This window comes from Vanacampus margaritifer, chromosome 7 (genome assembly GCF_051991255.1).
Source record: "Vanacampus margaritifer isolate UIUO_Vmar chromosome 7, RoL_Vmar_1.0, whole genome shotgun sequence".
In the NCBI taxonomy this organism is placed as follows: domain Eukaryota; kingdom Metazoa; phylum Chordata; class Actinopteri; order Syngnathiformes; family Syngnathidae; genus Vanacampus; species Vanacampus margaritifer.
The window spans coordinates 15,590,998-15,617,874 of NC_135438.1; the positions used below are offsets into that span (position 1 = coordinate 15,590,998).

General features: G+C 40.3%; 1 protein-coding gene across 2 annotated transcripts; it reads left to right on the forward strand.

Annotated features, from left to right (window-relative positions):
• The first annotated feature begins 104 nt into the window (after positions 1 to 104).
• pnpla6 (patatin-like phospholipase domain containing 6) lies at positions 105 to 26,836 on the forward strand. 2 transcript variants are annotated; one of them, XM_077570254.1, is made up of 36 exons: positions 105 to 859; positions 4,233 to 4,321; positions 5,149 to 5,202; positions 5,312 to 5,399; positions 5,482 to 5,564; positions 5,643 to 5,734; positions 5,811 to 5,951; positions 6,031 to 6,190; positions 6,412 to 6,492; positions 6,686 to 6,814; positions 7,002 to 7,082; positions 8,876 to 9,011; positions 9,153 to 9,215; positions 9,356 to 9,456; positions 10,010 to 10,177; positions 10,818 to 10,895; positions 11,000 to 11,205; positions 11,435 to 11,566; positions 11,672 to 11,795; positions 12,217 to 12,330; positions 12,405 to 12,480; positions 12,586 to 12,735; positions 12,836 to 12,899; positions 13,021 to 13,189; positions 13,275 to 13,457; positions 13,568 to 13,686; positions 13,756 to 13,912; positions 14,657 to 14,773; positions 14,854 to 14,923; positions 17,536 to 17,652; positions 23,194 to 23,342; positions 23,487 to 23,639; positions 24,875 to 24,991; positions 25,232 to 25,319; positions 25,583 to 25,728; positions 26,172 to 26,836. In XM_077570254.1, exons 2-36 carry the CDS (start codon positions 4,274 to 4,276, stop codon positions 26,238 to 26,240), a joined length of 4,023 nt encoding a protein of 1,340 aa, XP_077426380.1. In that variant the 5' UTR covers positions 105 to 859; positions 4,233 to 4,273; the 3' UTR covers positions 26,241 to 26,836. The 2 variants fall into 2 exon arrangements, with proteins under 2 accessions (XP_077426380.1, XP_077426379.1); XM_077570253.1 differs by lacking the exon at positions 17,536 to 17,652 and adding an exon at positions 20,265 to 20,381.
• Positions 26,837 to 26,877: the final 41 nt, after the last annotated feature.

Here is a 26,877-nt window from a genome sequence, read left to right on the forward strand (position 1 = left end):
AGTGTTGCAGCAGAGCCTCCCGTTGTCAACATGAAACCACCATGTATGTACCATTTGCATTCATGCAGGCTGAAGAAAAATTGTTTCCATACTTGCAGTGTTTGTATTGAAACAATATGCTATGTACTATACTACATTTAATTGTACTTTACTGAAGTATGCCATTGCACTGTTTCCCATATCAATTAAGATCATGTGTAGACATTCCAACTTTGAATTAATAATCAAATTGTTTTGATCATTTTTGTGTAGGCGGATTTGGGGTGTACGTTGGACCGCATACTTGCGGTTTGGCACATGCAGATTAATCTATGGGTATATTTTTCAATATATTTTTTTCTTCTGGGGAATCTAACCTTATTTTTTGTGTGGAAAAACTGATTTGAGCTAATTGATGCATCCCTGTTGTCAAAATTTTATATTCGATATTTGTGGGTCGGCCCGGGTCAGCCCTGTCGCATTTCCTTCTGAATAGCGGCCAGTTATTTTACAACAAATGATCAAATAAACTCGTCGTTGTACCTTAAAAAATAAATATAATATACTGTACCATTGTCGGAAGCTTGTCAGCGTGCAGTAGTAGGCTACAGTCCGCTGTCAATCCTCTTGCCACCCAATAACCTAGCGACAGAATTTGTAGCTCAATGCTCATTGGACAACGAGGGTATATTTACACCGCTATCGGCCTATGTTCGACCCCTTTCGCATTAACGCGCTGTGATTGGTTCATTTCTGCAGCTTTTCAGTTGCTGATTGGTTTAGCGTCTTGCGGAAGAATAAAGGAGGAGTTAATCAAATATGAGTTCTGTTCGGTTATTTGACAGTCATTGGCGAAAAATCTGGAGTCCACCAGCTTCAGGTAAATCCCCCCTCCTACTAACTTTTGTTGCAAGTGTGTTTACATGTCTGTGTATTGATTTTATGTATATTAGTCGCACCATTGACCGACTGATAGTTTCCATTAGAGGAGAAGCGAGTGGTGCAAAGTACATCTGTTTATCTGAATACCTAAAGTCTGTCAGAGCGAAAGACAATAATGAATGCAATAAATGCATTACAATACAGTATAACGTGGAATTATTCATTCTTATCTACCAAGCGGAAGGCCGAAATAAACCGCTATCAGTAGCATCGACCGCTAGCTTATGTTTTCCTGACCAGTGTTAGCTACCAGGGATGACGTTACCAATATGGGACAGGCAGCCAGGTGCCCTCTGCCCTGAATGTAAGGAAGGTGCTTGACAGGGTTTCCTTTTTCAAATGCAGCAATATCACAAGAGAAGCAGTCAATTTTAAACACAACAGCGTCCCTCCTTCTGTGCTGGAGTCGTTCTAATATAATGCATAGGTTAGTTTTCGGGGAGGGGTAGCAACGAGCTAACGTTGCTAATTTGAGGGGCTAAATATAGCATTAATGTTTGTTGTCATGGATTATTTTTGTTGTTTTTTTATTTTTATTTTAGCCACTAACATTTGTGCTTAAAACAGGACCAGACAAATTGTCAGTTACGCAATACTTCAAGAAGTTAAAATTATGCAAAACAATTTTGGCTACTGGGGGGGAAATTTGAGTTTACACCTGCTCGGTTCACCTTTGTAGTGCTGTACACACGCTGTTTTAAAAAACAACAACTTTTTGCTGTCATTTGATCATACCACAAGGTCACTTCTTTGACATGTTTTTGCAAGTACTCAAATCTTCTGTTGTTGTTACTGGGGGGGTTGCCCCATTTCAGGCCCAATCTCATGTCGGCTCAAGCACTGTCTAATCTGCTAACTAACCCTACATTACAAATCCTGCACGATGTTACACAGGCATGTTTGTGTGTGCATCGTCTCTGTACAGTGGTGTCACTGTCAACACTAGCGTTGTTTCATAAAGAACAATAGATGTTGGCATTTGTGGAGGGAGGCACTGCTTGGAGGCAAGAGGTTGGCTCTTGCCTCATCTCTGTGGGGTAACAAGCCCATGAATGCAGTTTGGGTGCAGAGTTGGGAGGGTACAATGGCAAGTTAAATACACTCACATTGAAACTAAAAAGCAAACATCATGTTCCAACAGCGCACTTTGGAGCATGGATGGCTACTTCCCCCAATACGGTAATTGCAGACTATGGCTGCTATTGATTTCCATTAACTGACTTCTGTTGTCATTTGCATTGAGTACAAGGTCAGTTAGATTTCACTGCAGTGTTCCTATTTCTTGTCTAAATGGTACAACTCAGAGTTACAATTAACAGAAGTGCTCTACCACCTTGAAAGCTTCTTGTTTGATGGATAATGACTCACAGATGAAGCCTCCTTTCTCGCTGTATTGCAACAGCATCCTTTCCGGAGGGTTATTTTGTCACTGTGTCTTACTTCATGCAACATGACGCTCCCCCCCCCAGCCTTTCAGTAATTCAATTTGATCTCTACACAGCAGTTCAGTGACATTCAACCATCCGCTGATGATCCAGATTGAGCAGGAAGTGCATCAGGCCTTTCATGCAGCTGATCCCAGACTGTGGTGCTGCTCCATGTTGAATACATGCTGCAAGTACTCATTGCAGACAGTGTTGGTTCACAGATGAATTCAATTGATACCAGTTTTGAGGTGAAACCAGCCAGAAGCCATATCATCAGAAATCTTGTAGTAAAAACTAACCATAGGCAAGCTGGTTACCGGCAGGATGAATAATAAATAATTGTTTTAATATTGTAAGATCCGCCCTGCGATTGGCTGGCAACCAGTTCAGGGTGTACCCAGCCTACTGTTTAAAGGCAGCTGGGATAGGCTCCAGCGCCCCCCGCGACCCTTGTGAGGACAAGCGGTTAAGAAAATGGATGGATGGATGGATGGATTGTAAGATCCTCCATCAAGGGGGTGGATGGAGGTGGGGTGTGGAGCAACCATCTGCATGGGTTTATTATATGTTGTCTATAATGGTGCCTGTGTTTCACGTATGGACCATAGACAAAGGCCCATCTCAGTGTCCTCTGGCTCCTGTTGCTGCAAAATGCAATCATATTTGACTCTGTGTCACTTGCTGTCATTTCAGTGATTTGAACCAAAAATTCTGTTTTTGCTAATGCAATCTGACAAGCAGTTGTTCAACCACCATGGCCAATATTCTCTTGCTTGTCTAATGTCCAAACTGTTGTTTATGCTGTAAATGTTCAAAATAATGTAATTTTTCGTAGTCACAATTTGGACAATCAAAGTCTACACTGAACTTGAACGGCATGTTTTTGAAATATGTGAGTAAGATATCTGAAGAAATACAACACAAGCACATGTGACACTGCCAAGGGGTGATTCTTGTTTATACACGTGCATTGATAAACATGTATTGCTGTTTCTGTAAGAATGTAAACATTGTCTGGCTCTATTTCAGTTTGAACATTTGATGTAACATGCAAGGCTGTCGCGATGAGGTTGTATTGTGGCTGCAATGCATCTGCTGTAAATATTTACAATGGGTTGGTAAACATGGTTCTGGGATGGAGGCGGCGGGGCCTACTCAGCTGGTGGGTGGCCGTGGTGGGCGCTAAGGTGTGTCAAGATCTAAGCATCATCTGGATGCTGGCTACAATGGTGGGCTGGCGGCTGAGCTGACCAGAATGGCGTGAACATTGCTGTGGATGCAATGGGCAGAATGCAAGCCGAGCTACTCTTCTGGAAACCGCAACATGTATGAAAGCTGATCCAAGGTCAGCGAAGACGCTACTGGCGAACGAACATGCGCTCGCCTGGTTGGGTGGGCCTGTTGGTGGCGTTCGGGAACCGATTTACAGATTCCAAATGATTGGTACTAGCTGTAACTTATACACGGACATTACTCAAGATGAACTGAGCGAGGAGTGTGCGGATTTAAGTCTGGGATTGATAACGATATGAATCAATGACCTTCATAATCAATGTATATGACTGATGCGTATAGTAAGACTCGATGGGGACGGGTTACTAATAAGCCACGGTTTCTACCCGTCAGCCCTTTTTTCGGATTTCAATGTTGCAAATTATATGATGTGATCGATGTAATAATGTGTCCGAAAGAAAAAAAATGAATAAAACAAACAAACAAACTCACCCAGCTGTGTTCAGTGTAGTGTGTGACTGGCCCATCAGCCATCACATGAGCATGGACATACTTTAGGGTGTTTGCATTTTGAGTTATTTCTATACTGAACACCACCACTACATTGTAACTATGTATGTAACAGTAATGTTTCCCATGATTTTCTTCCAGCGGCCTTTTATGGATCACCCCTATGAAGAAACAAGGTTACAATGGGACAGAGTACCTCGGAACACGAGGTCCAAACAGATGGCGCAGAGGTTGGTTTGTCATGCAGCAGTTCTGGAAAAATGTGCGGGTCATTGAAATTGTAGTGATTTTTGTTGTTGTTTAGTCAAAGAAAATGCAGAAGTATACACAACATATCAAAAATTCCACATTACTTATATACAATATACTTTAAGTGCACATGCTGTATTTGTTTTTACAATCTGTCAACACTACTCTCAGTATCCAAAGATTCTGTATTTGGTATTTGCTGCATAATCAGTATCTTCTTCTCGTAGCCATTTAGTCTCATTGACTGGAATGCTACAAAACCTCTGCTTCCTCGTTTTCTATTAAGATTTTCCAATTTTTCTGTTATCGACTTCAAGAGACAAATGCATCCTTAAAATGAGACAGAAGAGTGATTTCTGTGTCTAGGATAGGCTCCTTTAAATACTTTTTTTTTGTCTGATCATTTTTGCTTTTAAATGTCTTGTTAGCTGGTCTTGTGGCTAGCTCTCTGCTCAAATATCAGTCTAGGCCCTCCTGTGTGGAATGTGCTTGTTTGGATTTTCTCCGGGCTCTCCGGCCTCTTCCTATGATCCAAAATTAATGCATGTTTTTTTTTTTATTGAATATTCAACATTGGTTATAGTTATTTGTTTTTTATCTATAGTGAGTGAGCCCGTATTGTTTTTTTGAACGTAGAAACACCTTCTTGCTCTTCACAGAGCTACAATATAATTATACCACATTTGAGGCAGAAATTTGGCAGTTACTTGGAAACTTATGAGGGAGATGCACGTGGTAGCCCACAAATGAAAATTTGAGATGTTGCAACAACTTGATTACCATCATGTTGCCCCACTGTTTCTAATAGGACAAGTTTAATGACATCAAGTCAATTGTGGAGGAGGAACTCCAGACCAGCATGGTAAGTGTTGTGAACAGGTTTCATTAGCCCTGTTTTTACCAATTTGTACATTGATGGTATAATTCTTTGGGTCATTGTGCAGCTAACACTGGTGTTTTTTTTCCTGCAGATGATGGGAATCGTGATTGGTGCTGGCGTCGTCATAGTCCTCATCGCCATCCTCATCTTCTTCATTCTGCGGCGGATCCACCTAAGAAGTAAGTGGTTGCTTGCGATGTTTTCTTTTTGCTACAACTTTTATGCTTTTACATTCCTAAGATACATTCTTGTTGTTGACAGACTTAGAAGCACAGGAGGCTCCCAAGTACCGCTTTCGTAAGAGGGACAAAGTCATGTTTTATGGGCGAAAGATCATGCGTAAAGTATGTTTTGTTCTCCGGAATTGAATGTCTCAGGAATTCTCATTTTCATTCCCTCTCATCACTGCTATTTCCCCAAAGGTCTCCCAGTCTACCTCCTCCCTGGTGGGTACATCCTCCTCCTCTCGACCACGCCTGAAAAAGAAGCAGAAGATGCTCAACATTGCCAAAAAGTACAAAAAAGGCTTCATCTCATAAACCACAGCACTGCTTTTCTGTCATCTTATCCCAAGTGTTCTCCATTTGTAGGATTCTGCGTTTCAAGAAGGAAGTGCCTATATTGCAGGCCAAGGAGCCTCCTCCCGCCGTGCTGGAGGCAGATCTGACCGAGTTTGACGTGGCCAACTCTCACCTTCCTTCTGAGGTGCTTTACATGCTGAAAAATGTCCGGTAGGTTGAGCATGATCACACAGCTGATTTGAACAAATGCCCTCCGAAAGTGAATTCTCATCCTGTCTTTTCATTGCAGTGTGCTGGGCCACTTTGAGAAGCCCCTCTTTTTAGAGCTCTGTAAGCACATGGTGTTTGTACAGTTCCAACAAGGGGAGTATGTTTTCAGGCCGGGCCAGCCCGACAGCAGCATCTACGTAGTTCAAGATGGAAAACTAGAATTGTGCCTTACTGGAACGGTATAAACATTTTACACAAGTTGTATCTATTGCTGTAAAGAGTATCAACTGAATTTTAACACTCTTCTTCTGCTGGTAAATTGTTACTTCCATGCAATAGGAATTGGTTGGGAAGAGGGTTAATGTCAGTTGTTTCTTAGCTTTCAGCGCAGACTTCAAAATACTTCTTGGATAGTCAATGGGCTGTTGTGGTCTCTCATTTGTTGACTCTTTTCTTCCAGGATGGCAAAGAAAGTGTGGTGAAGGAGGTTTTCCCTGGAGACAGTGTGCACAGCCTCCTTAGCATTCTGGACGTCATCACGGTACGTTGTAAAAGTTGCACCGTAAAACAAATGGAAGATTAACTTCATACTTCATTTGAATTCCTCCCAAAATGGTATACATATTCATTTTTATAATTACATAAATTAATCATTTGAAATTAACTTTATTCAACGTCTTCTTGTACACATTAAAAAAAAAATATATATATATTGTTAATTGTTGTCTTTCCAGGGCCACCAGAAGCCTTACAGAACAGTGTCGGCACGGGCTGCTGAGGTCTCCACTGTTCTTCGTTTACCAGTCGAGGCCTTCCTGTCTATTTTTGAGAAGTACCCTGAGAGTCTGGTGCGGGTTGTACAGGTGACGTTTGTTCTCTGTGGATTCAAGTTATAAATACTGTGAAAAGTTTTAAAATTAGCTGAGCACACTGCCCACGTTTTCATGTTTTTGTTTTTTAATAGATCCAATGTAAATGGACATACAGTGTCTGACTTCACGCACCAGATTTGTTTTGGATGAACTCATCTGTCAAGTTTTTGTCTTTCAGATTATCATGGTTCGTCTTCAGAGAGTTACAGTCTTAGCCCTTCACAACTACCTGGGCCTAACAAATGAGCTCTTCAGCCATGTGAGTTCATTACACACTCTCAGGAGTAGTTCTGGGCAACTATGGAAAATATAATAATCACGTTTATTTTGATTGATACTCAAATAATGATTATTAAAACAATTATTCATTGATTTCTAAACTTGTTTTTTATACTATATTTATTTTATTATTATTTATTATTATTATTATATATTTATTATATATATTTACATTTATACTATACTATAACTCAACTACACAAAACTTCCATCGTTCACCCCTGCCCTTTGAACACTTTATTCTTCATAAATCTTGGGACTTTCTGGGCTAACCTGGGTATCGCAATTTGTGCCATATCATGTGGAAATGTGTCTAGGTATAATAATAATAAGAATCCTTGAAAAGTCAACTTATAAATTAATAAATAACAACCAGAATATAAAAGTAACAAAGTAAAATAAGAGCAATACTATACTATTAGGGATGCACCGAAATGAAAATGTTTGTCCGAAAATGAAAAATGCTTGGCCGAAACGCCGAAAAAAATATTCCAAATTTTACCATCATTGCATTTATTATAGTTCATTAAAATTATAACATTATTATAAAATATTTATTTAACACTGGCATTTTAACAAAGCACAATATAAATTGAAATGTGTCCACACCGCAGACATGTTGGCTAATTGTACAACAAATGAGCATTGAGCATTTTCTGGCGGTGCGATTGCACTTTATAGTCAATGTAGTTCGCACAGGTGGCTGTTCCTGCTGTGCGCGCATTGGCCTCGAGGGCAGTGTGGTGCCGTGCATGCATGGCCTAAAATGAGATAAGAGTACATTAAAAAAAGAAGAAGTTTTGATTGAGTTCCATGGACTATATGCCATGGAGGAGGTGGGACTTCCGACTTCCGGGTTTTCACCTATCAACTTTGTTTCCGTTTCCGGTTTGTAACGTGAGGGCCGCGTCCCAATACTTGTGCTTCAGCCTTTGTGCCCCTCGGTTTCGCGCTTCTGTCGACGGGTGCGAGGCTGCGAGTGTGTAGTGTCTGTCTCAGTGACCGAAGCATTTCAGATAGCCGAGATGCCCCCCCGCCGATGAGCCGGAGCGGTTGGGGGCCGCAGGGGTGGGGGTGCAAGTGTTGGAACGCTGCCAGCAGTGGCCGGAAACGGCGCTGATGTGTAAAACCCGGAAGTCGGAAGTCCGTGGCATCTACCCCATTAATGTAACTCATTTTGCAAATCAGAAAGAATAGGTGATTTGGAGTTTTGTTATATTACCTGTCTGTACGTGTCCCTACTGCGTTTGTGTGTGTATAGTAATGGGTTTTTGAAGAAAGGTCACTCCAACAAGTTGATGGTAATTTCCTGTTAGCATGTCAAAGGGATTACAATTACTTTTAACTCTGACAATGTTTTTAAAACTAAGAATAATTTGTATTTAAAAATAAAAAAATAAATAATAATATTTTTTTGGGTTTTTTGTTTTTTTTCCCCTCCAAACTCCAACCGGGGTGTCATTCAACAGATTAAAGCATGCTCAGGGAGGGCAAAATTACACACGCTTGCTGTGCAAAAAAACATACATTCAACATACTTTCACAACATAGGGAACTTACAAACACGGATTGCCATTGCACATTACAATTACAATGCACATTAATCATATGTTTTTAAGATTGAAATCACTATTTAATTTCTATTAAATGCCCAGCCCTACTCACTAGCACAGGCCGCATTCATGTAGCCTATCATTATTATGTATTACTTCGTGCTAACTTTCTGTCCGTCATCTATCTTGCATCATTCATCTTACATACACGATATGACAGGAATTGCATCCCTCACGTCCGCTGCCTCCATCTCCTCACCCGACCCGCACCAGTCCCATCCGCCATGGCAAGCGCTTCGGCAGCCTGACAGTGCCTGAGGAGCAACGCGAAGCTGCCATAAAAGGTGATTTCGCCGGTAAGGAAATGAGACTGAAGCCTTGAAATGTGTTTCAAAGACCATCAAATACCAATATGCGATACTGAGAAAATCAATTACATCTTTATGGCTTAAATGTTGGTGGCCTATTCAACTGGCATTTGTTTGTGTATGTAATAGGAGATCAAGCCAAGGATGGACCGACTCTTAGTAGGACCATCTCCATGCCTGTGGATATTGCTGGTGAGGTGTTTTTCTTTGTTTTTTAACAGACTGTCATTGAATTGTGTATTTTTACATGACTGTTAGCTTTTAGTTAGATCCTGCTTGGACAACTCTTCATAATGGAATGAGATGTCTAATGTGTACTTCTGTCAGTGCAGGTATACAGAAAGGTCTGAGATCAGACTTTGACATGGCATATGAAAGAGGACGGATCTCTATGTCAGCAGAAGATGGCAACACCTCACCCAACTTCACTCGGGTCAGTTTGCACTATTGTATACTGTTTAACCAGTGATAAATTGTGGATTTTTTTTTTTTTTTACAGTAATCTCTTGACTAAAAGGGGCACCTGACTATAAGCCGCGCTAGCTAAATTTGGGGAATACTACACATATAAGCCACACCCGACTGTAAGCCGCAGGTCTTTTTAATGTTACCGCACCGAGTTCCCGCTACTTTCTTTTCCATAATGAGGGCGCAAATTGTCTTGCTCTCATTCTCTCTCCTACCGTATTTGGGCTCACTTGGTTTGTTTTGCTCTGCCTGATGCTCTTGCGCTTCCTTTATAGTGCGCCCCCTTGTGATCTGATGGATAAACCGCACCTTTGTATTAGCCGCAGGGTTGAATGCAAGTGAAAAAAAGTAGCGGGTTGTAGTCCAGAAATTACTGTATTCTAGATCGTATAATCAAATGGCTCTGTGTAATTACCATGGGACTGATTTAAAAACAAAGTTATTGTCACAAGTTATTGATTCACCAGTGAATTGAGACTAATGAAACATTGTGCACATCATGACAATCTGCTTCCCAGGACCAGCGGGAGAGGAAGGTGACAGTGGATGAGGTTCCTTCAGGGGTTTACCTGTATCCAGAGGAAGAGACAGCGGTGGATAATATTTTCACAACTGTAACCTGTCGGTCCAGTTCAGCATTGTTTGAAGAAGCACAGAAAGAGATCCTTAAACTCATGAGGATTGAGGTCGGTATCTATTAAATGGTGATTTACTATTGAAACTGCGAGCAGTAATAATAAATGCATTCCTGGGATGAAGGACTTTTATTTATAATCTTGCTCATTTTTCTAAAACTGGGCATTTCCCACGGGGTTGCCAACTTTTCATATCCACAGTCCAAAAATGTATTTTTTCCCGAAATGGAATTGGAAACGGTGTGCTTTTGTAATGCCATTTGAGAAACTGACAGATCACTCACTGTTAGCCTATGGATTGAGAAATAAGACACTTGTTGCATGAATGAGCCGATTGACATTAATCACCCAGCAGCATCTGCTTGCAGATTATAATACTGAAAGGAGGTCAGTCAGCAGGCCCCCTGTAGAGGAATTGTGCAGTATACTCATTTATGGTGAAAAGAGGACACTCATAGACATAAACGTTTGATGACATGCTCAATGTCAACAAATTCCACTTCTGTTTTATCCATTTGAGGCAAAAACGTGCACCCGTGGAAGTAGCTAATCCTTCACTTTTTAGGCACAAGCTTTGTTGGAATCAAATAAAAAGAATCTTAAATAAATCCGATAGTGTTCCTTTTTTTTTATTTTTTTTTTATTCCTTTTATGTATTAACAAATTTTATGGTATATCCTCTCAATCTCAGGATCCCTCTCTGCTAAATGGGAAAGTTACTTTACATCATGCTAAAGCTGGAGCTGTCCTGGCCAGACAGGGAGACCAGGTAACTATCACAATGCAAAGTGGAAAAAGTAAATCATGTCAAGCACAGAAAACTATATGATCCTTGCTTTCTTCCCCCCCCCCATCTTCTCTTCACTTTCCAAGGATGTGAGTCTGCACTTTGTTCTGTCTGGTTGCCTGCATGTCTATCAGCGGATGATAAATAAGCAAGAAGCCGTCTGCCTGTTTGTGACCCACCCAGGGGAGATGGTGGGACAGCTCGCTGTGCTTACTGGAGAGCCTCTTATTTTCACCATCAAGGCCATACGAGACTGTACTTACCTCAAGATATCAAAATCTGATTTCTATGAGTGAGTATTTTTCTGCATGCATCATTTGAAAGCCAGCAAACAAATTGGTCTCCTGAAAATATACTGCCTGTCCGAGTCGTAACAAGGAAGCACTAATGTACGGTCATTACTGCATCAATACATGTAGTTCTCTAAAGCATTATTCAAATGATGAACTAAATGCTCATTTAAAGCTTTCACTTAGTACTTTCATTCACAACTTTATTAATGATGTAATTCTACTGTTCAGGATTATGAGGGAGCAGCCCAGCGTTGTTTTGAGCGCAGCTCACACTGTGGCCATCCGGATGTCACCATTTGTCAGACAGATGGACTTTGCTATTGACTGGATGGCTGTGGAAGCGGGTAGAGCCCTCTACAGGTACCCTTGTCCATCTTTTTACTGGTTTGCATGCATTACGCCAAATGTAATAATTAACTAGAACATATCATGTACAGTATGTGTTTTGTGTCTACAATCATACAGACAAGATGATCGGTCAGACTGCACGTATATCGTTCTGAATGGACGTCTGCGTTCAGTTATCCGCAAGGCAAATGGCAAGAAAGAACTAGTGGGGGAATATGGAAGAGGAGACCTTATTGGAGTGGTGAGAGTTTACTTACAGTGAACATTTGGATAGTGAACAGTGGGTATAAAAAGTATACACACCCGGTGTTCAAATACCAGGTTTGTGTGATATATAAAAAAAGAGACCAGGTTATTTTTGGTTTGTTATTTCTCCTCTAAAAAGATTGGTTTAGTTTCTATACGGCACAAAAACCTCACATTGAAACAGGGGTGTGTAGACTATTTTCCGCTGTAAATATTATAATATGTAGATATTTTTGCTTGCCCACTATTAAAAATGCTTGTGTGAATCTGCACATTGCCAGAAACCTTTACATTTACCATCTAATGACCCTCTGAAACCCATGACAAGAGCTTGAAGACATAGCAATATACAGTAGTGATTACTATGATACCAAAAATAAATGCTAGCCTTATACTTGAATATCCATATACTTAAGGTGGAGGCATTAACCAGACAGCCACGCGCCACGACTGTGCATGCAGTGAGAGACACTGAACTGGTCAAGCTTCCTGAGGGAACACTCAACAACATCAAAAGAAGATATCCTCAGGTAAAAATAAGAGTTGTCTAGTATTTGTCTGCAGGCGTACTCAAGTGGTTCTGTGGCTCACTGTTTTTGTTCAGGTGGTGACAAGGTTGATCCACTTACTGGGTCAGAAAATTCTGGGGAACCTCCAGCAGGGTCGAGGTCCATTCTCAGGTAAAGTGGTTATGTTGAGGATTATAAAGTGTGATCAGATGTCGGTTTCGCGAGGGAATAACACTTTATTTTGCCACTCACACGTCTCCCTTGGCTCACTTGCAGGCTCAACCCTGAGTCTGCCCAGTATGACCACCAGTGCTGATGTAACCAACCCCGCTAGCAACCTCTCTACTGTGGCTGTGCTACCAGTATGTGATGAAGTGCCAATCAATGCGTTCAACCTGGAGCTCAGCCATGCCCTCAGTGCCATTGGTAGGCCTCCGTCATTTCAGTCTGATCGGATTCCTACTGAATGATTGATTGGATTTTTCTGGTTTATGATGTTGCTTTTTTGTTTGTTTTTACCGTAAAGGGCCAACTTTGCTATTGACCAGTGACATAATCAGAGAGCGACTTGGAGCATCTGCGTTGGACAGGTCAGCATCATCTCATTTGTATATAATTTGGCCTCATTGTTGAAATAACCTTTTTGTGTTATACTAATACTCATATAACACTTGCCTTTTAAGTGTGATATTCTCTATTCCTATCCACCAGCATCCATGAGTACCGCCTTTCCGGCTGGCTGGCCCAGCAAGAGGACATCAATCGAATTGTCTTGTACCAGACTGACAACAGCATGACCCCATGGACTCAGCGCTGCATTCGTCAAGCAGATTGCATCCTTATTGTTGGCCTGGGAGAACAGGAACCGACCGTTGGAGAGGTTTGTGTCACGGGAAGAGCGCAGGTACTGGATTTTTCAAGTGATTTTACAAATGCGAATGTCCTCTTCTTTTGTTTGCCTGCAGTTGGAGCAGATGCTGGAGAACACGGCAGTCCGTGCATTGAAACAGCTGATCCTTCTTCACAGAGAGGATAGTCCAGGTCCTTCCAGGACAGTCGAGTGGCTTAACATGCGTAGCTGGTGCTCGGGCCATCTTCACCTGAAGTGTCCTCGCAGGATCTTTTCCAGACGCAGCCCCAGCAAACTGGTACAGAAGATCAACGAGACCTCTTTACAGGATTTGTCACATACCATACGTTTTATTCCTGAAGCTGGTGTTACTGCAATGTTGTCACACACGTTTCATGTGTCCTGCAGAGAGAAGTTTACGAAAAGGTTTTTGAGAAAACAGCAGATAGACACAGTGATTTCTCTCGGCTGGCCCGAGAGCTGACTGGAAACAGTATAGCCCTTGTGCTGGGAGGAGGCGGGGCAAGGTGAGACCGTGAAATGAGATGTGCACCATGTACTTCTGTATGTGATGTCAATCTGTTTGTCCTCTGCAGAGGTTGTTCTCACGTGGGTGTAATTAAAGCTATGGAGGAAGCGGGGATTCCCATTGACATTATTGGCGGAACATCCATTGGATCATTTATTGGTGCGCTGTACGCTGAAGAGAGAAGTGCCGTCAGAACCAAGCAGAGAGCCAGAGAGTGGTCAAAGGTGTGCTACTCATATTTATGTTGATATTGCAACCCGCTGGGCTGCATTGGATTTATTGTCATTTATGTTTTGTAATATTATATATTATAAAAGTATCTGTTTTTTTTAACTAGAGCTGTCAAACAATAAATTTTTTAAATCAGATTAATCACATCTTAGAATTCTGATTAATCACGTTTAATCGCCTAATAAAAAAGGCTTTTTTATCAACATTTTTTCCCCGCCAAATTTGAAGAGCACCGGTTATGTGATAATTCTTTTTGATATTTAATATTATGAGGACGTCTTCAACATTTTTTGATCCACTGCACATGCTCATTTTCCTCTTTTTCTAATCGGTTAATTACTTGCATAATTTAAAATGGAAAAAAGAATGACCCCGATATTTTAACATGAACAAATATTCTAAAGGTAATACACAAACATTCATTAAATGCTTTACTTTAATGCATGAAATGATGTTTATTGCTCAAACACAACCTGTGCTACCTTAAACGTAGCCCTCCGCTGTCACGCTAAAGGATAGTCTATGGTCAAAATTAATAGTGCGATTAATCTGCGTTAATTCATGATAAATGCGATAATCTTTTGTGATTAATTAATCAATTAACGCTTTAACTTTGACAGCACTAATTTTAACCAATGTTCACGTTCAGTTTATATACAGAACATAGTTCAGTTAGTTCCGATAGTTGTTGAATACAATACACGTTTAAGTGCGCTATCTTTTTGGTATTTTCATAGGCAATGAACTCGGTATTCAAAACAGTCCTGGACCTGACCTATCCCATCACCTCCATGTTCTCTGGCTCTGCATTCAACACCAGCATCTACAAAGTTTTCCAGGACAAGCAAGCTGAGGTGATTTGCTTTGCACAGCACTTGCATGCATTAATATTAGAGTAGAAACATAATGCTTATGGAACCATTTGTGTGTTAAGGACTTGTGGCTGCCATATTTCAACGTCACGACAGATATCACCGCATCCGCCATGCGTGTTCACCAAGATGGTAAGTGACACCTGATTTCATGAGAGAGACAACTGACATTCCTTCTTTTGTATTTTGGCTTCAAACTACTTGAGGCAGTATATATAGGGCGACAAATGATATATTTCTAATAAAAAAAGTAAAAATAAAAAAAACCTGCTCAGCAACAGCATGCAGCACTTCATGTTAACAACAAGGCTCGAAATAACTATGCCTATTTGCCAATCAATGACATTGATGTCATTTGAGGCGCAATTTTGTAATATTAAAGAGCAGTTTTTGCGGGTTAATCCTGGTGACCTGAAACAAGGGTTTATTTTAACAATAAAAATATGACAATATAACGGAGGGGTTGTAGAGATGCAGCTTTTGAATATTTGAGTATCCTGCTGAAAATTCTATCAAATAATTAAATATTTGGATAACATATATTTTTACTTGATTTAAAGAGCAATTATTAATACAAAAAATAAAATTTAATATTTTACTAACCCTAAAAAAATAAAATCTACAGTTGCTATTTCTTAAATTCACATTGTGCATAACAGCAAACAATTTTCTTGTGTAGAACCATTTTCAGTGAAGCAATTTCAAACACAAATTTACATTTCTGTTTAAACTTACCATTTCTAGCATAAAAAAGGCATAAACAGCCTTTATGCAACAATGACTTTTATTGAGGTTCGATTGCTTCATGCATCTTTTACTTAGAGAATTTCTACAAATTCCAGCTGTCAATACACCATCATTGTGACAAGATGCAACAGCATCAGTGCATTTAACTGTGCACAAATGGTATTCTCTATGTAAAAAGCTACTCTCTGTAAAAGCGCAACACGTCTGTTTTTTGTTTTGTTTTTTAATTTAATGACAAAATTCCGTTGGGGTGTATAATCCCTGCGTAAGGGTGGTGGGCCCGCTCACAGTTACCCGCTCACAGTTTTGCTAGTCAATGCATTTGGCTCCACATTATGACATGAAAATTGCAGTGCAGGAACGCTTATTTCGGGCCTTGACAACACAGTGCAAAAATACTTTCATAAGTATGCTACTTAGTCTCTATATTGAATAATAAGCCAGTCCCATGTGTAAATGTACTTTATTTATTGTCACTTTACTGTACCTTTTTTACATATATGAAAAATCTTTGTCTGACTGGCATGCTTTTGGTTTTATAACTTATTGTGGCACACTCTAAACAAAAAATGTGCATAGAATAATAGATTAAACGGTACATACGGATAATGCAAGAATTCCTATGATGCTGTTTTTAGGGCGCCACAACCAAATGATTTGTTTATATAGACAAAAACAGTATTTGGAGGTGTTTATGTTAACGAATATGCATCACCACTAACAGTAGTTCGCTGCCCTCTTCACCTCACAAATCCAGCATACTATAAATGATTACCAATGTGCTATATTATAATTTGAATTATTTTCTGGAACAAGAATTAAAAGTTGGTTTTGTAAACGTATGTTTTAATATAAAGCATGCTGGATCTTAGGGGTTTGCAGGACAGAGTGCTTTGGGGCAATAAACTATATAATGCTAAAATAGATATGTTGCATCGTGGCATGTATATTAACAGCTGAAAGCAAAGCCTTTCCCTCTCTGTCTCACTGTTCCCATTGACTAGACCAGTTTCTTTCATTTCTATTTCCCTGTGGTTAATTTTTATTATTGCTTAATTTCCCTCCATTTTCATTTTATCAGCATTATCAAAGTGTTTATCTTGTCACTGGTTTTTAAACAGCTGTGCTTCGAAGCAGTACATAGATACATCCCATCGGATTTTTGGAGCAGAACTAACCTGTTCAGTCCCTTCAATGCTTTTTAATTCTCCCATGTGCACCTCAGCATGTAGGATCCAGAACACTCCATCCCAACCTTTTCCCTCTAAAATGGCATCCCATCACGTTTCCTTCACTCATTTATTAACTTTATGTATTGCTTTCTGTAGTATAACTGGTGGGTATTTGCCTAACTTTGCAATAGTGGGATTACTTCTAGTAGTAGTGTTCTTTTTTTCTTCTTTTTTCCCCCCTCAGTGTCATAATTCATAATCTTCCATTTCATATTGTTTTAATCCACTGAGATTCTACAATCTGATGCAGATATGTTGAAGCTAGTAAACTGCAGTTGTGTGTCTATGCGCTACAGTTTGGAGATTGTAGTGGAAGGCCCAAGTGATATTTGGTGAAGTGTTGGACTTCCTCTTCCTTTCCTCTTCTTTCTGTCAATCTTACACACTACTGTACTCATTTTCCGCTTTCCGTGCTTGTTATCTAACAATGCTAATATGATTCATTATAAACACTTTAAATCAACAAGGTGTTCATTTACACATACTGTATTAGATACTGTATTATGGACTGACTTGTCAACCATATTTGGGTTTTATTGCTCTTTTAGTAGTCACACAATGTAACAGAGTTATTATAGTGTGATCATTGAGCGTGAAAACATTGACGGTAAATGCCAGCTGATCAACACATTTCCATTGATTCATGCGCATGGCACCTTCCTGTGTTCTCCTTTCACTCTTTGTCTCTCCTTCTCTTTCCCACCTGCTACTTTTGAGTCCAACCCAGATTTGATGTGTTCCTCCTCCATCTCAATTTCCTGACAGGTTGCGTCTGGCGGTATGTTAGAGCCAGCGCCTCCTACACCCCCTATTTACCTCCCCTCTGCGACCCCAAGGATGGCCACTTGCTTGTGGACGGTTGCTATGTAAACAATGTCCCAGGTCAGATTTGAAAACGCTCGCGCACCAAAACCTCCTCCCTTACCCTCCAGGTCGACAAACAGTGGCTCGATTTATGGTCTCCCTCTCCATTCCTGTTCCCTCCTAACTAACCCCATCCTGACCAGTTAGACTTGGGGAGCCCATGGTTTGGAAGGAAAGTCAATGTTTATTGATGTGTCTTTGGATTGTGCCTGCCACATTTATAATCCTCCAATGAGTAATGGCCAATAGGACATGTCATACTTGTCAATTCGCTCTTAAATTTACAACTGTCTTTGGATACATTTTCTCTTGATTGTATGGGCATCTATGGATCATAGAGTTAGTTGCATGATCTTTTGGCTGCTTCTGGCCTCCTGTGTGCGCTTTGAAATGTCCTATTAATCTCTAAATCTGGACTGCTTTCATGTACAGCGGTTTTTTAAACTGTGTGGCATGCATCTGGGGGCGACTTCAGGAAAGTCACTGCAGTTTGTGAAGATTAAAGCCAGTTTTTTAAGTTGTTAAGTACTTTTAGATTGATTTTAGGTTCTTGAGAGAGAAGGTGGCATGGTCTTGGAATCTCCACAGTGCCCCAATACCCAACCAACCAGAGCTTTTTTGCTTGTGTGTGTACTGTAATTGCTGTGTTGTTTTATCTGATTGGAGGCTTACCGGTCCTCTCCAGCACTTTGAACGTAGCTTTTGTATTTAAATGATAATAAGAATGAATGAAGTTCTGTAGTTAAAAGGTGGACATTAAATGCATGTTAAATTCAGTGAATACTAAATTGTCCAGTGAATCTGAGTGTGAATTATTGTTTGTCTATACGTGCACTGTCATTGGCTGGCGACCAATCCGTAGCGTACCCTGCCTCTTGCGCAAGTGCAATTCAGCTGGGATAGGCTCCAGATGAGGATGGATGAATGCTTTACAAAATGGATGCATGAATGGCTCAAAGTTCATGTCCATTTATACAATGTCACATTTCTTTTTCAAAATATTTGATTAGCTATTTGCTTTAATTTTTAGTCGTAGTCAACAACTAGCACAGTGTGATGTGTTTGGGTTAGCCCTGCACTGTGTCTACACGACATTGCTTTGGCTTGGATAACTGCACCTGTTATTTGGCTGAAATGTGTCTGTCTACTTTCCCCATGAGGAAGGCTTCTTCTTTTGCTGTCGAAGAAGCTGTCACTGTTTCATTTCAATCCATCTCTCAGTTCATCTTCACCTGAAGGAACATGTTGATTCGCTCCTGCAGCAAATCTGTCTCCTCCCCTGGCTTTGCTTGTGTCTATGTGCATGCCAGTTCTGGACATGTTGATTCAATGAATATATTTTCATAAAAGTGCTTGACCTCGACTTGCTTTATCTTTTTTATTTATGTTTCTTCAAGTATTTGGGAATAAGTGTTCTGGATCCTGCTGTTGCCCATGTGTTACCAGTGTATAGATTGGAAATGACCATTAAATCAGATTAAGAGAACTTCCAACGATAGCTTTAAATGTCTTCCCAATTCACAAATACTTCATGCAAAGTTACACCCTGGCACATCTCTGCTGTGCTCCTTGTCCTTCCAACCCATGCAGCTCTCTGTCTCCTCCTGCCCCCTGCTGGCACTGAACTGTACTGCAGAATTGGGCAGGCTGGTTGTTCCCTGGCACTATCTTCAAACTTGTCACAAAACAGCTGCTGCACCTTTGACATTGACTTCTTTGCACAACATGTTTGGACTAGAGATAGACCGATACCCCTGCCACCCCCCACCCCCCTTTTAGGGCTGATATGGATGGATTATCAGGAGCCAATATTCATTTTCAGTATAAAATAAACTCCCAACATTTAACTTCATTTAAATGTCTTTAAGCATGTTTATTAAACAGCTTTTCAGATTTGCAACATGTAAAAGTTATTTTTCTTTTATCTTAGACAATAGCTATCGTATTATTTAATTGTTATTATAAACAACAACAACAAAAATGCAGGCAGCTTCCAGGCTCAACAGCATGTCTTACAAAGTTCAATGAAAACTTAGTAAATAGCTCCCTCTAGTTTTTTACAGTCTTTTCCAATATTTCAGTCCAAATGAAATGTTAATGTTTCGCTTACATAGCTTTGTTTTAAGTTTTATACAAATGCTAAAAGTAAAGTCAGTTCCCAGTTCTTAGGAAGTTAGCTGAACATTTAAATAAATAATTACCTGCGGTTTGATGATCTCTTATTGGCTGGCAGTTAAAAAAAAAAAAAAGTACCTAATGCCGATATGCGTCAAGATAATCGGTCTATCTGTAGTTTCGACCAACCGTTTATTTCATGGCTATTGCTGCTCTTGTTAAGACACAGTTTGGAGATGTGCACAGCCTTGGTGCTCTGTGATGGCTGCCATTTGCTTTTTACCTGCCGCACAAGTCACAAATGGGTCTCTGTGCTCGGTAATGCTTTGGTGTACAGCAGAGTGTGAAGGCGGGCAGAACCATAGTCCCAAACTTTGCAGGGATCGCCTCACCATCCGTGACTGATCCTTGCTGGTGTCGGGATTGTGGTCTGCATCATCACTAACATGAATCAGCTTAAATTGAGATGTTATTCCCCCCCTTCCTCCTCCCTACTTCCGTCCCCGGTGTGCCAGGCTCTCTGTGGCGCTATGTGCGGGCGAGCATGACCCTATCCGGGTACCTGCCGCCACTCTGCGACCCCAAAGATGGGAACTTGCTAATGGATGGTGGCTACATCAACAACCTGCCAGGCAAGTACAGGTGGTACCCTCTCTCAATATCCACCGAGTCCCTGGCCCAGAAGGATGGTTTAAAGTGGACTGCCGGAAGCTTGTTAGGTGGTTTGAGGTACTATAAATAATGTGCACATGATGCGTGAGTATGACATTGTTTTTCGAATGAGAGGCAGACCGCTAAGATCAGCATAGAAGGGTACGTTCACATCTGCAATTTAGTTTTCGTCAAACCAAATTTCAATGCGTCCAGTTCAGTCAAATCAGTGCCAATGTCAATTATATATAAAATTTATATTACTGCTAAGAATGTTCGATACCACTTCTTTTTTTTTTCCCAGACCGTAACCGTTATGAGTACTCAACTCTTGAATTCACTGATACCAAGCACCGACTACCACTTTTGATACATAAAATTACTCCCCCAACCACAATGACAGATAATGTTAAAGAGAGGCCTATATATTCCAATATAGATTTTTTTCTCTGTTTAAAATTGCATGAAATTAGCAGCAAATGTATTTCTACTAGATTTCTCATTTCTAGCTCCTGATAATGAAATGGCCACATTACTGGTATCGGCGATCGTCGTGTATACCTTAAAATAAGTACACTATCAGTGTTTGTACTTTATTTGAGAAAAACAAAATGATTTTTTTCCCCTCAATTCTAAAGAACTGCAAACTCACTTGGATTGAAAATCACACAATTTCAAAACTCCTTCTACTACCTTTTATGTTGTATTTCTTTCTGAAGCGGGTAACATGATTGTGAGTGACAACGTAATCTAATTTCGGATGGTTTGGAAAGTCATCGTCATGGTGTGCTTGCTTATACAGAACATATTTTTTTAAATCCACTTCAAAAGGGAAACAAATAAATACATCCTTGTATAAACTATGGCTAAAGTTATTTTCTTAAAAAAAGAAAACATGAAATAAACATCTCCCGGCAGAAATAATTCCCATGCAACAATATAAACTTTCTTATTACATAATACAGTTGTCATGTCCTCAAATCTGTTTGTTTTGTCACGATGCTGCGGACTTGTTTTGCGTGTGTGCAGGACACATGACTTAATTAAGTGTGATGGAACACATGTGTCCTTTATCAAGAGCCAGCATCTTCTACTGTTGGCCTTTGAAATGACACTGGCATCAGTGGAAGTGCTTGCAATTTTAGCTACATGGCAAAAAAGACTAATGGGTGAGTTGTGGATAGATGGTAACAAATTACAGGTGGTAATATGATAAATAAAAATGTAAGGCCGTATGTTGTGCAATTGTTGTATTTAATTTTGCGATATTCATTTGTCTACTTGTCGTTGTCATGTTCGTCCTCGGTTTCTGTTCGGGAATGGGCATGTACCGATACCTGGCCGATACTTGGACTTATTTCAAGGTGTCGGGACTCTGCGACGGCGGCCCCTTGTGGACGTTTTACGATCAAGAGCTAAAAATAGAATAGGAAATTGTGTGTGTTTGTGGGGGGGGGGGGGGGGGGGGGTACTCAGTACTAGTGGTATCGGTACTTTGTATTGGGGAGAACTCAAGAGTTGAGTACTGATGTTGGTGTTTGTCTGAATAAATGTGGTATCGAACATTCCTATTTTGTGTGGTTTGAATACATTACCATCTCAAACAAGACTTTGTGGTTGGTTTGACTGTGAACGCACATTCAATTTAAGAACTCTTGTAAAACACCCAAAAAGAGTCTTTGTCAGACACATTTGATGAGGAGGGTAAGCCACTGCACTACATTACAAAGATATATATACATATTTTTTTGAAGTATTACTTTGGACCTGATTTCTGCCTCGTGAACTATTGTCAAATTGTTGGAAGTATGAAGTGTCAAGTTATCTCTTTGTGCATTTAGACGTCTAGAAACATGTGCAAAAATCTGCCAGTGTAATTCTAAACATGGAAAAATTGATTTCCTGTCTTTCTCTGACTGGCTGACACCAGTTCACTGACATCAGGTCCTTGTGCCCTCAGTTGAAATGTGCATTTTTCTGAGAACAGAGCAACACAGTTGAAAATGTTCCTTGCTATTTTGAAATTTATGTGGAAATCTTTGACATTGGACTTTGGTCCTCACATATGGAAATTATTACTCAGCAAAACTCTAAAATTAGCTTTTTTCCGCATTTCAACTCGTGGAAAAACAATTTGAGTTGGTTGGTCTGCAAATCATTGTTTAAAGATGCACATTACAGCTACGTGCGTAAAACGTGTCGACTTTTGAAGTCCAATCTGTTATGCAGATGAAAATGCTTCCTCGAGATTCGGTGTCAATGCTGATAAAACGGAGCAGCCACGTTTCACAAAGCTCCACACCGCAAATCTCTGTTTGGAACGGCAATCCTGTCTCATCTTCCGCCGATAGTTGTCAGTAAAGCTTGTGAAATATGGCGCTCCGTGCCTCAAAATATTGATCCAACAGACTTGTGGTCTTGTAAAATCAGCACCTCTTTATTGATTAACTGTTGGGCTGCCGTCTCCCTGAAAAGTTTGATCAATCAAGAGTATTTATGGCCCTTCTTGACACTGGATTAGAGTTTTTTACTTTGTCTTGAAGTAGGCTCAACGCCACCACAATGTTGAGGCCCGGTTTTTTAACATTAGCCGGATGATGATTTCCATCCCTCTTCTAAAATGTCCTCATCAGTCAGTCACTAATTGGCCTTTCATTACATTCCCTGCTGGCAATCCTTTTGGTGGCGTTAGTTTATTTTTTACTGTGGAGCAATAGAATACGACTTTTATTGAAGGAATCTTTATCTTTTATCTGCGGCTCCATTCTGGTGTTTGTGTTACGGACATGGCAGCGGATATTGCGAGGAACATGGGCGCCAAAACAGTCATTGCCATCGACGTGGGCAGCCAAGACGAGACGGACCTGTGTAACTATGGCGACTGTCTGTCTGGCTGGTGGTTGCTGTGGAAACGAATCAATCCTTGGGCTGAAAAAGTCAAGGTACGTCCGGCTTGGCAGCATGTCCGTGTTGACCATGATGAATGTGTAACTTGCATTCAGTGCATTGCTGTGGTGATGAATGACTTTCTTTTGGCAGTTTTACAGTTATTGTACTGTAATTGTCATCTTTACGACCTCATCTAGGTGCCAGACATGGCGGAGATCCAATCTCGGCTGGCCTATGTGTCTTGTGTGCGACAATTAGAGGTGGTGAAGAAAAGTGCTTATTGCGAGTACATTAGGCCGCCCATTGATCGCTTCAAGACAATGGACTTTGGCAAGTTTGACGAGATTTACGTGAGTTGCTTTATAAGACGTTCCTCTTTCAGTTTGAGTATGGAAGCGCATGTTAACACATTCTGAACAACTGTTTGACATTCCTCGTATAAATATATGTCACGGTGGCTTCAGGGGTTTTATTATGGCAATCATCTTCAATCATACATAATATTAATTATAAACTATTAGGTATTATAACGAGGGGTGTAAAAATTAGTGCATTCATTTTTAGTCAATTTAAAGTTCCTTAAATGCCACCAATTTTTCCAAGGTGTGATTAATTACCACCCCTTACTTGGAATCCTCATCATCAACAACATCAAAATTTAGCAGCAATACATTTAATAATAATACATATATTTGTGGAGAAAGGGGTTAAGTTGGATTTTACAAATTTAATAATGTGCACAATTTCACGTTGCTTCATGTTAAAGGTGCATTGTGCCATTTAAAAAGGTAATGTTAAAGCTTTTTCTAAATCATGCATGCTCCATCAATGCCCAGATGAGTACGAAGAGCCCTGACTGTTTTACTCTTGACTGCACCTGTCATCTTATATCTTCTCTTTATAGCAGAGTGTGCGGACCCTGCACACTCCACAGTTTCTTTGGGGAGTTTTTCTTACTTCATTTGAAGTCATGTCTTCGTTTGTCGCTTAAAATGGATCTTTGACGTCTATAGTCGTTAATGGCAGTGAATGAGTTAAGATCATGCACGTACTCGCACGCGCACCATGAACGAGCCTGACACAGATGCTGCAGTTACGCCTTGGGCCAGAGGTGGCAGTCACGAGTAAAAAAGTGACAAACTGCACAAAGATCCTTTAAAGATTAGATAGCACTTAATTAATATGAAAAGAAAAATGCACTGAGCTGTCACCAATCTCTTGCAAATGCAATTATGCCATCTAGTGGCAGAAAAATGACCTCAAAACAAATTAAAGTCACACTTGTTTTTTACAGTACAGTACATTTTTTCAATTTTATGAATTATTATGAAATTATTGTTTCAATGACAAAAAGATGCAGCCATACTTCTATTAGTTTAACATTTGTTTCCACTTATGGTAAGAGTGTGAAAACTTAGGGGGGAAAAATTATTGTACATTTTATTTTACATTTAGAACAGATATAAAATTTGTGATTAATCGTGAGTTAACTATTGAATCGCCTGACACCCCTAATTATAACTAAAGCACATTTGTCTTTCCTTTTGTTCCAATCATTTCCTGTCGATTGATTGTGCTGTTTCAGGATGTGGGCTTCCAGCACGGCAAGCTGGTGTTCACCGGCTGGGCCCGTGGTGACATCATTGAAAACATGCTAAGGGACCACCGATCGGCCGACTACAACGACAGCAAAAGAGTTGATGTGAGAGCCACAAATACCGTTATAAGATACTCGACTTGATTGTGTAAATAAATGCTCAGAGTCCTGCAAGGTTCCCCTAAAATAAATAATCGTGTGAAAAGGATGCTCATAACCTTCAGGATAGGAGACTTACTTGTAATACTAGTAATATGCTGCATGGGTTTGTTGTTCTGTGGATTATTTTTTTATGACTGTATCAATATTCATCATAATTGAATGATCCAAAAATGTGTGTCCCAGTCATGCACATGTCAAGGAGCCGACTTCACAGACCTTGCAGAGATTGTATCCAGGATCGAGCCAGTCCAAAACTACGTTTCTGCTGAGGGTGAAATATTCATTCATTTTTTCAATTTTTCAATTTTTTTATTGCTTACAATGTGCTTCCCCCACCCCATATTTTAGACAACATTTTGCACATTTCACCTTCAAGATCTCATCAGCTTTAACTTGTATAATAAATAAGGGCTTACAACCTACACCAAACATCTTTTATTGGAACACAGCAGAACACGTCCCTGACATTTGATGGATGTTGGTGGGTTCGTTCAGCCTCTATATAATTTATCGCGGTAATATCTTTCCCTTCAGCGGAGGAGTCCGACTGTCTGACGGAGTATGAGGAGGACGGGATGGACACTGTGAGAGAGGAGGAAGGGCATGAGGAGGAAGAAGAGGCAGACGACACAGAGGACCAGTCCCCTGGAGAGTGGGGACCCAACGGAGTCTTCCAGACTGTGAGTACAACTGTAATGACCAAACAACTTCAAAGTCATTCAATAGTTAAGCGGTTCGACATGTTTTTCGTGGTCTTCTACACTGATGTAGTTGGATGGGGGACCCTTTGGATTTTCTTAAACGTCTGCATCAAGTGGTCATAAAATGTGGTCTGATCTTTCATCTAAATCACAAGAATAAACAAAGTCTTACCTAAACTAATACCACACAAACAATTACAGGTATATGTAAGAACATAACATGTCAACATTCACAGGACAAGGAGGAAAAGGCTAAAATTCAGGCTAAAATGTGATATGCAACCCAGATTATGGTTCCTAATTTCTCCCATTACTGGAGGGAATATTACTATCATCTAATTTTGCACCACAGGGGGCGCAGTAGTGTCCTAAATTGTCAGCCTCTGTACTTTCCGTAGAAACAATGTATTTTTACTGTGCAGGATGAGGAGAAAAGTGTGAGGCAACGGAGGAAACTCACCAGTGACGCCTCAGAAGTGTCTGACTGCTGACAACAAACCGCATTGGAAGATTTTCAATTGGATCATCAAGGGCCAAAAAAAAAAAAGAACTCAGACAATGTGCTCAACTCCAGATTTTTCTGGAAATCCTTTCTTCTCTCTCTTGAACTCATCCGCTCAGCTGTCTCAGTCACCTCTGATCCAACAAGAAGTGGCGTTTTCTGTCTGTCCCACAAGGAGGTAAGCGGATTTTTCAAAGATGGATTTTAAAGGAGCCCTCTCACTTCACATACTCTTTTCCTCAAAGCCCAAATGGACTCTAATAACCAAGCCGCCCTCCACGCAGGAGGACCTTGCATGCCACTGCAGTGTTTGGCTACGAAATGGCCAGAAAGACACTGCAATGCATGCCTCCACTGTATTCATATACACTGTCTCAGCGAGTGTGTGAGATGCTTGAATGTTGAATTAGTAGCGGGACACTGGCAGGCGGATATGTCAAGAAACTGTAGGAAGGATGAACGCTAATGTTGACAACATTTCAGGTTGCATTTGGTGAAATGGATGTTGGAAGACAAAGATGTAAAAGGGACCTGAGATTGTTTTCTAATGTGTTTTTAAGGAAGTAAAAACAAACAGAGCAGTAATTTAGTGTCATTTTAACTTAATTTATTTCAGACTAATGCAC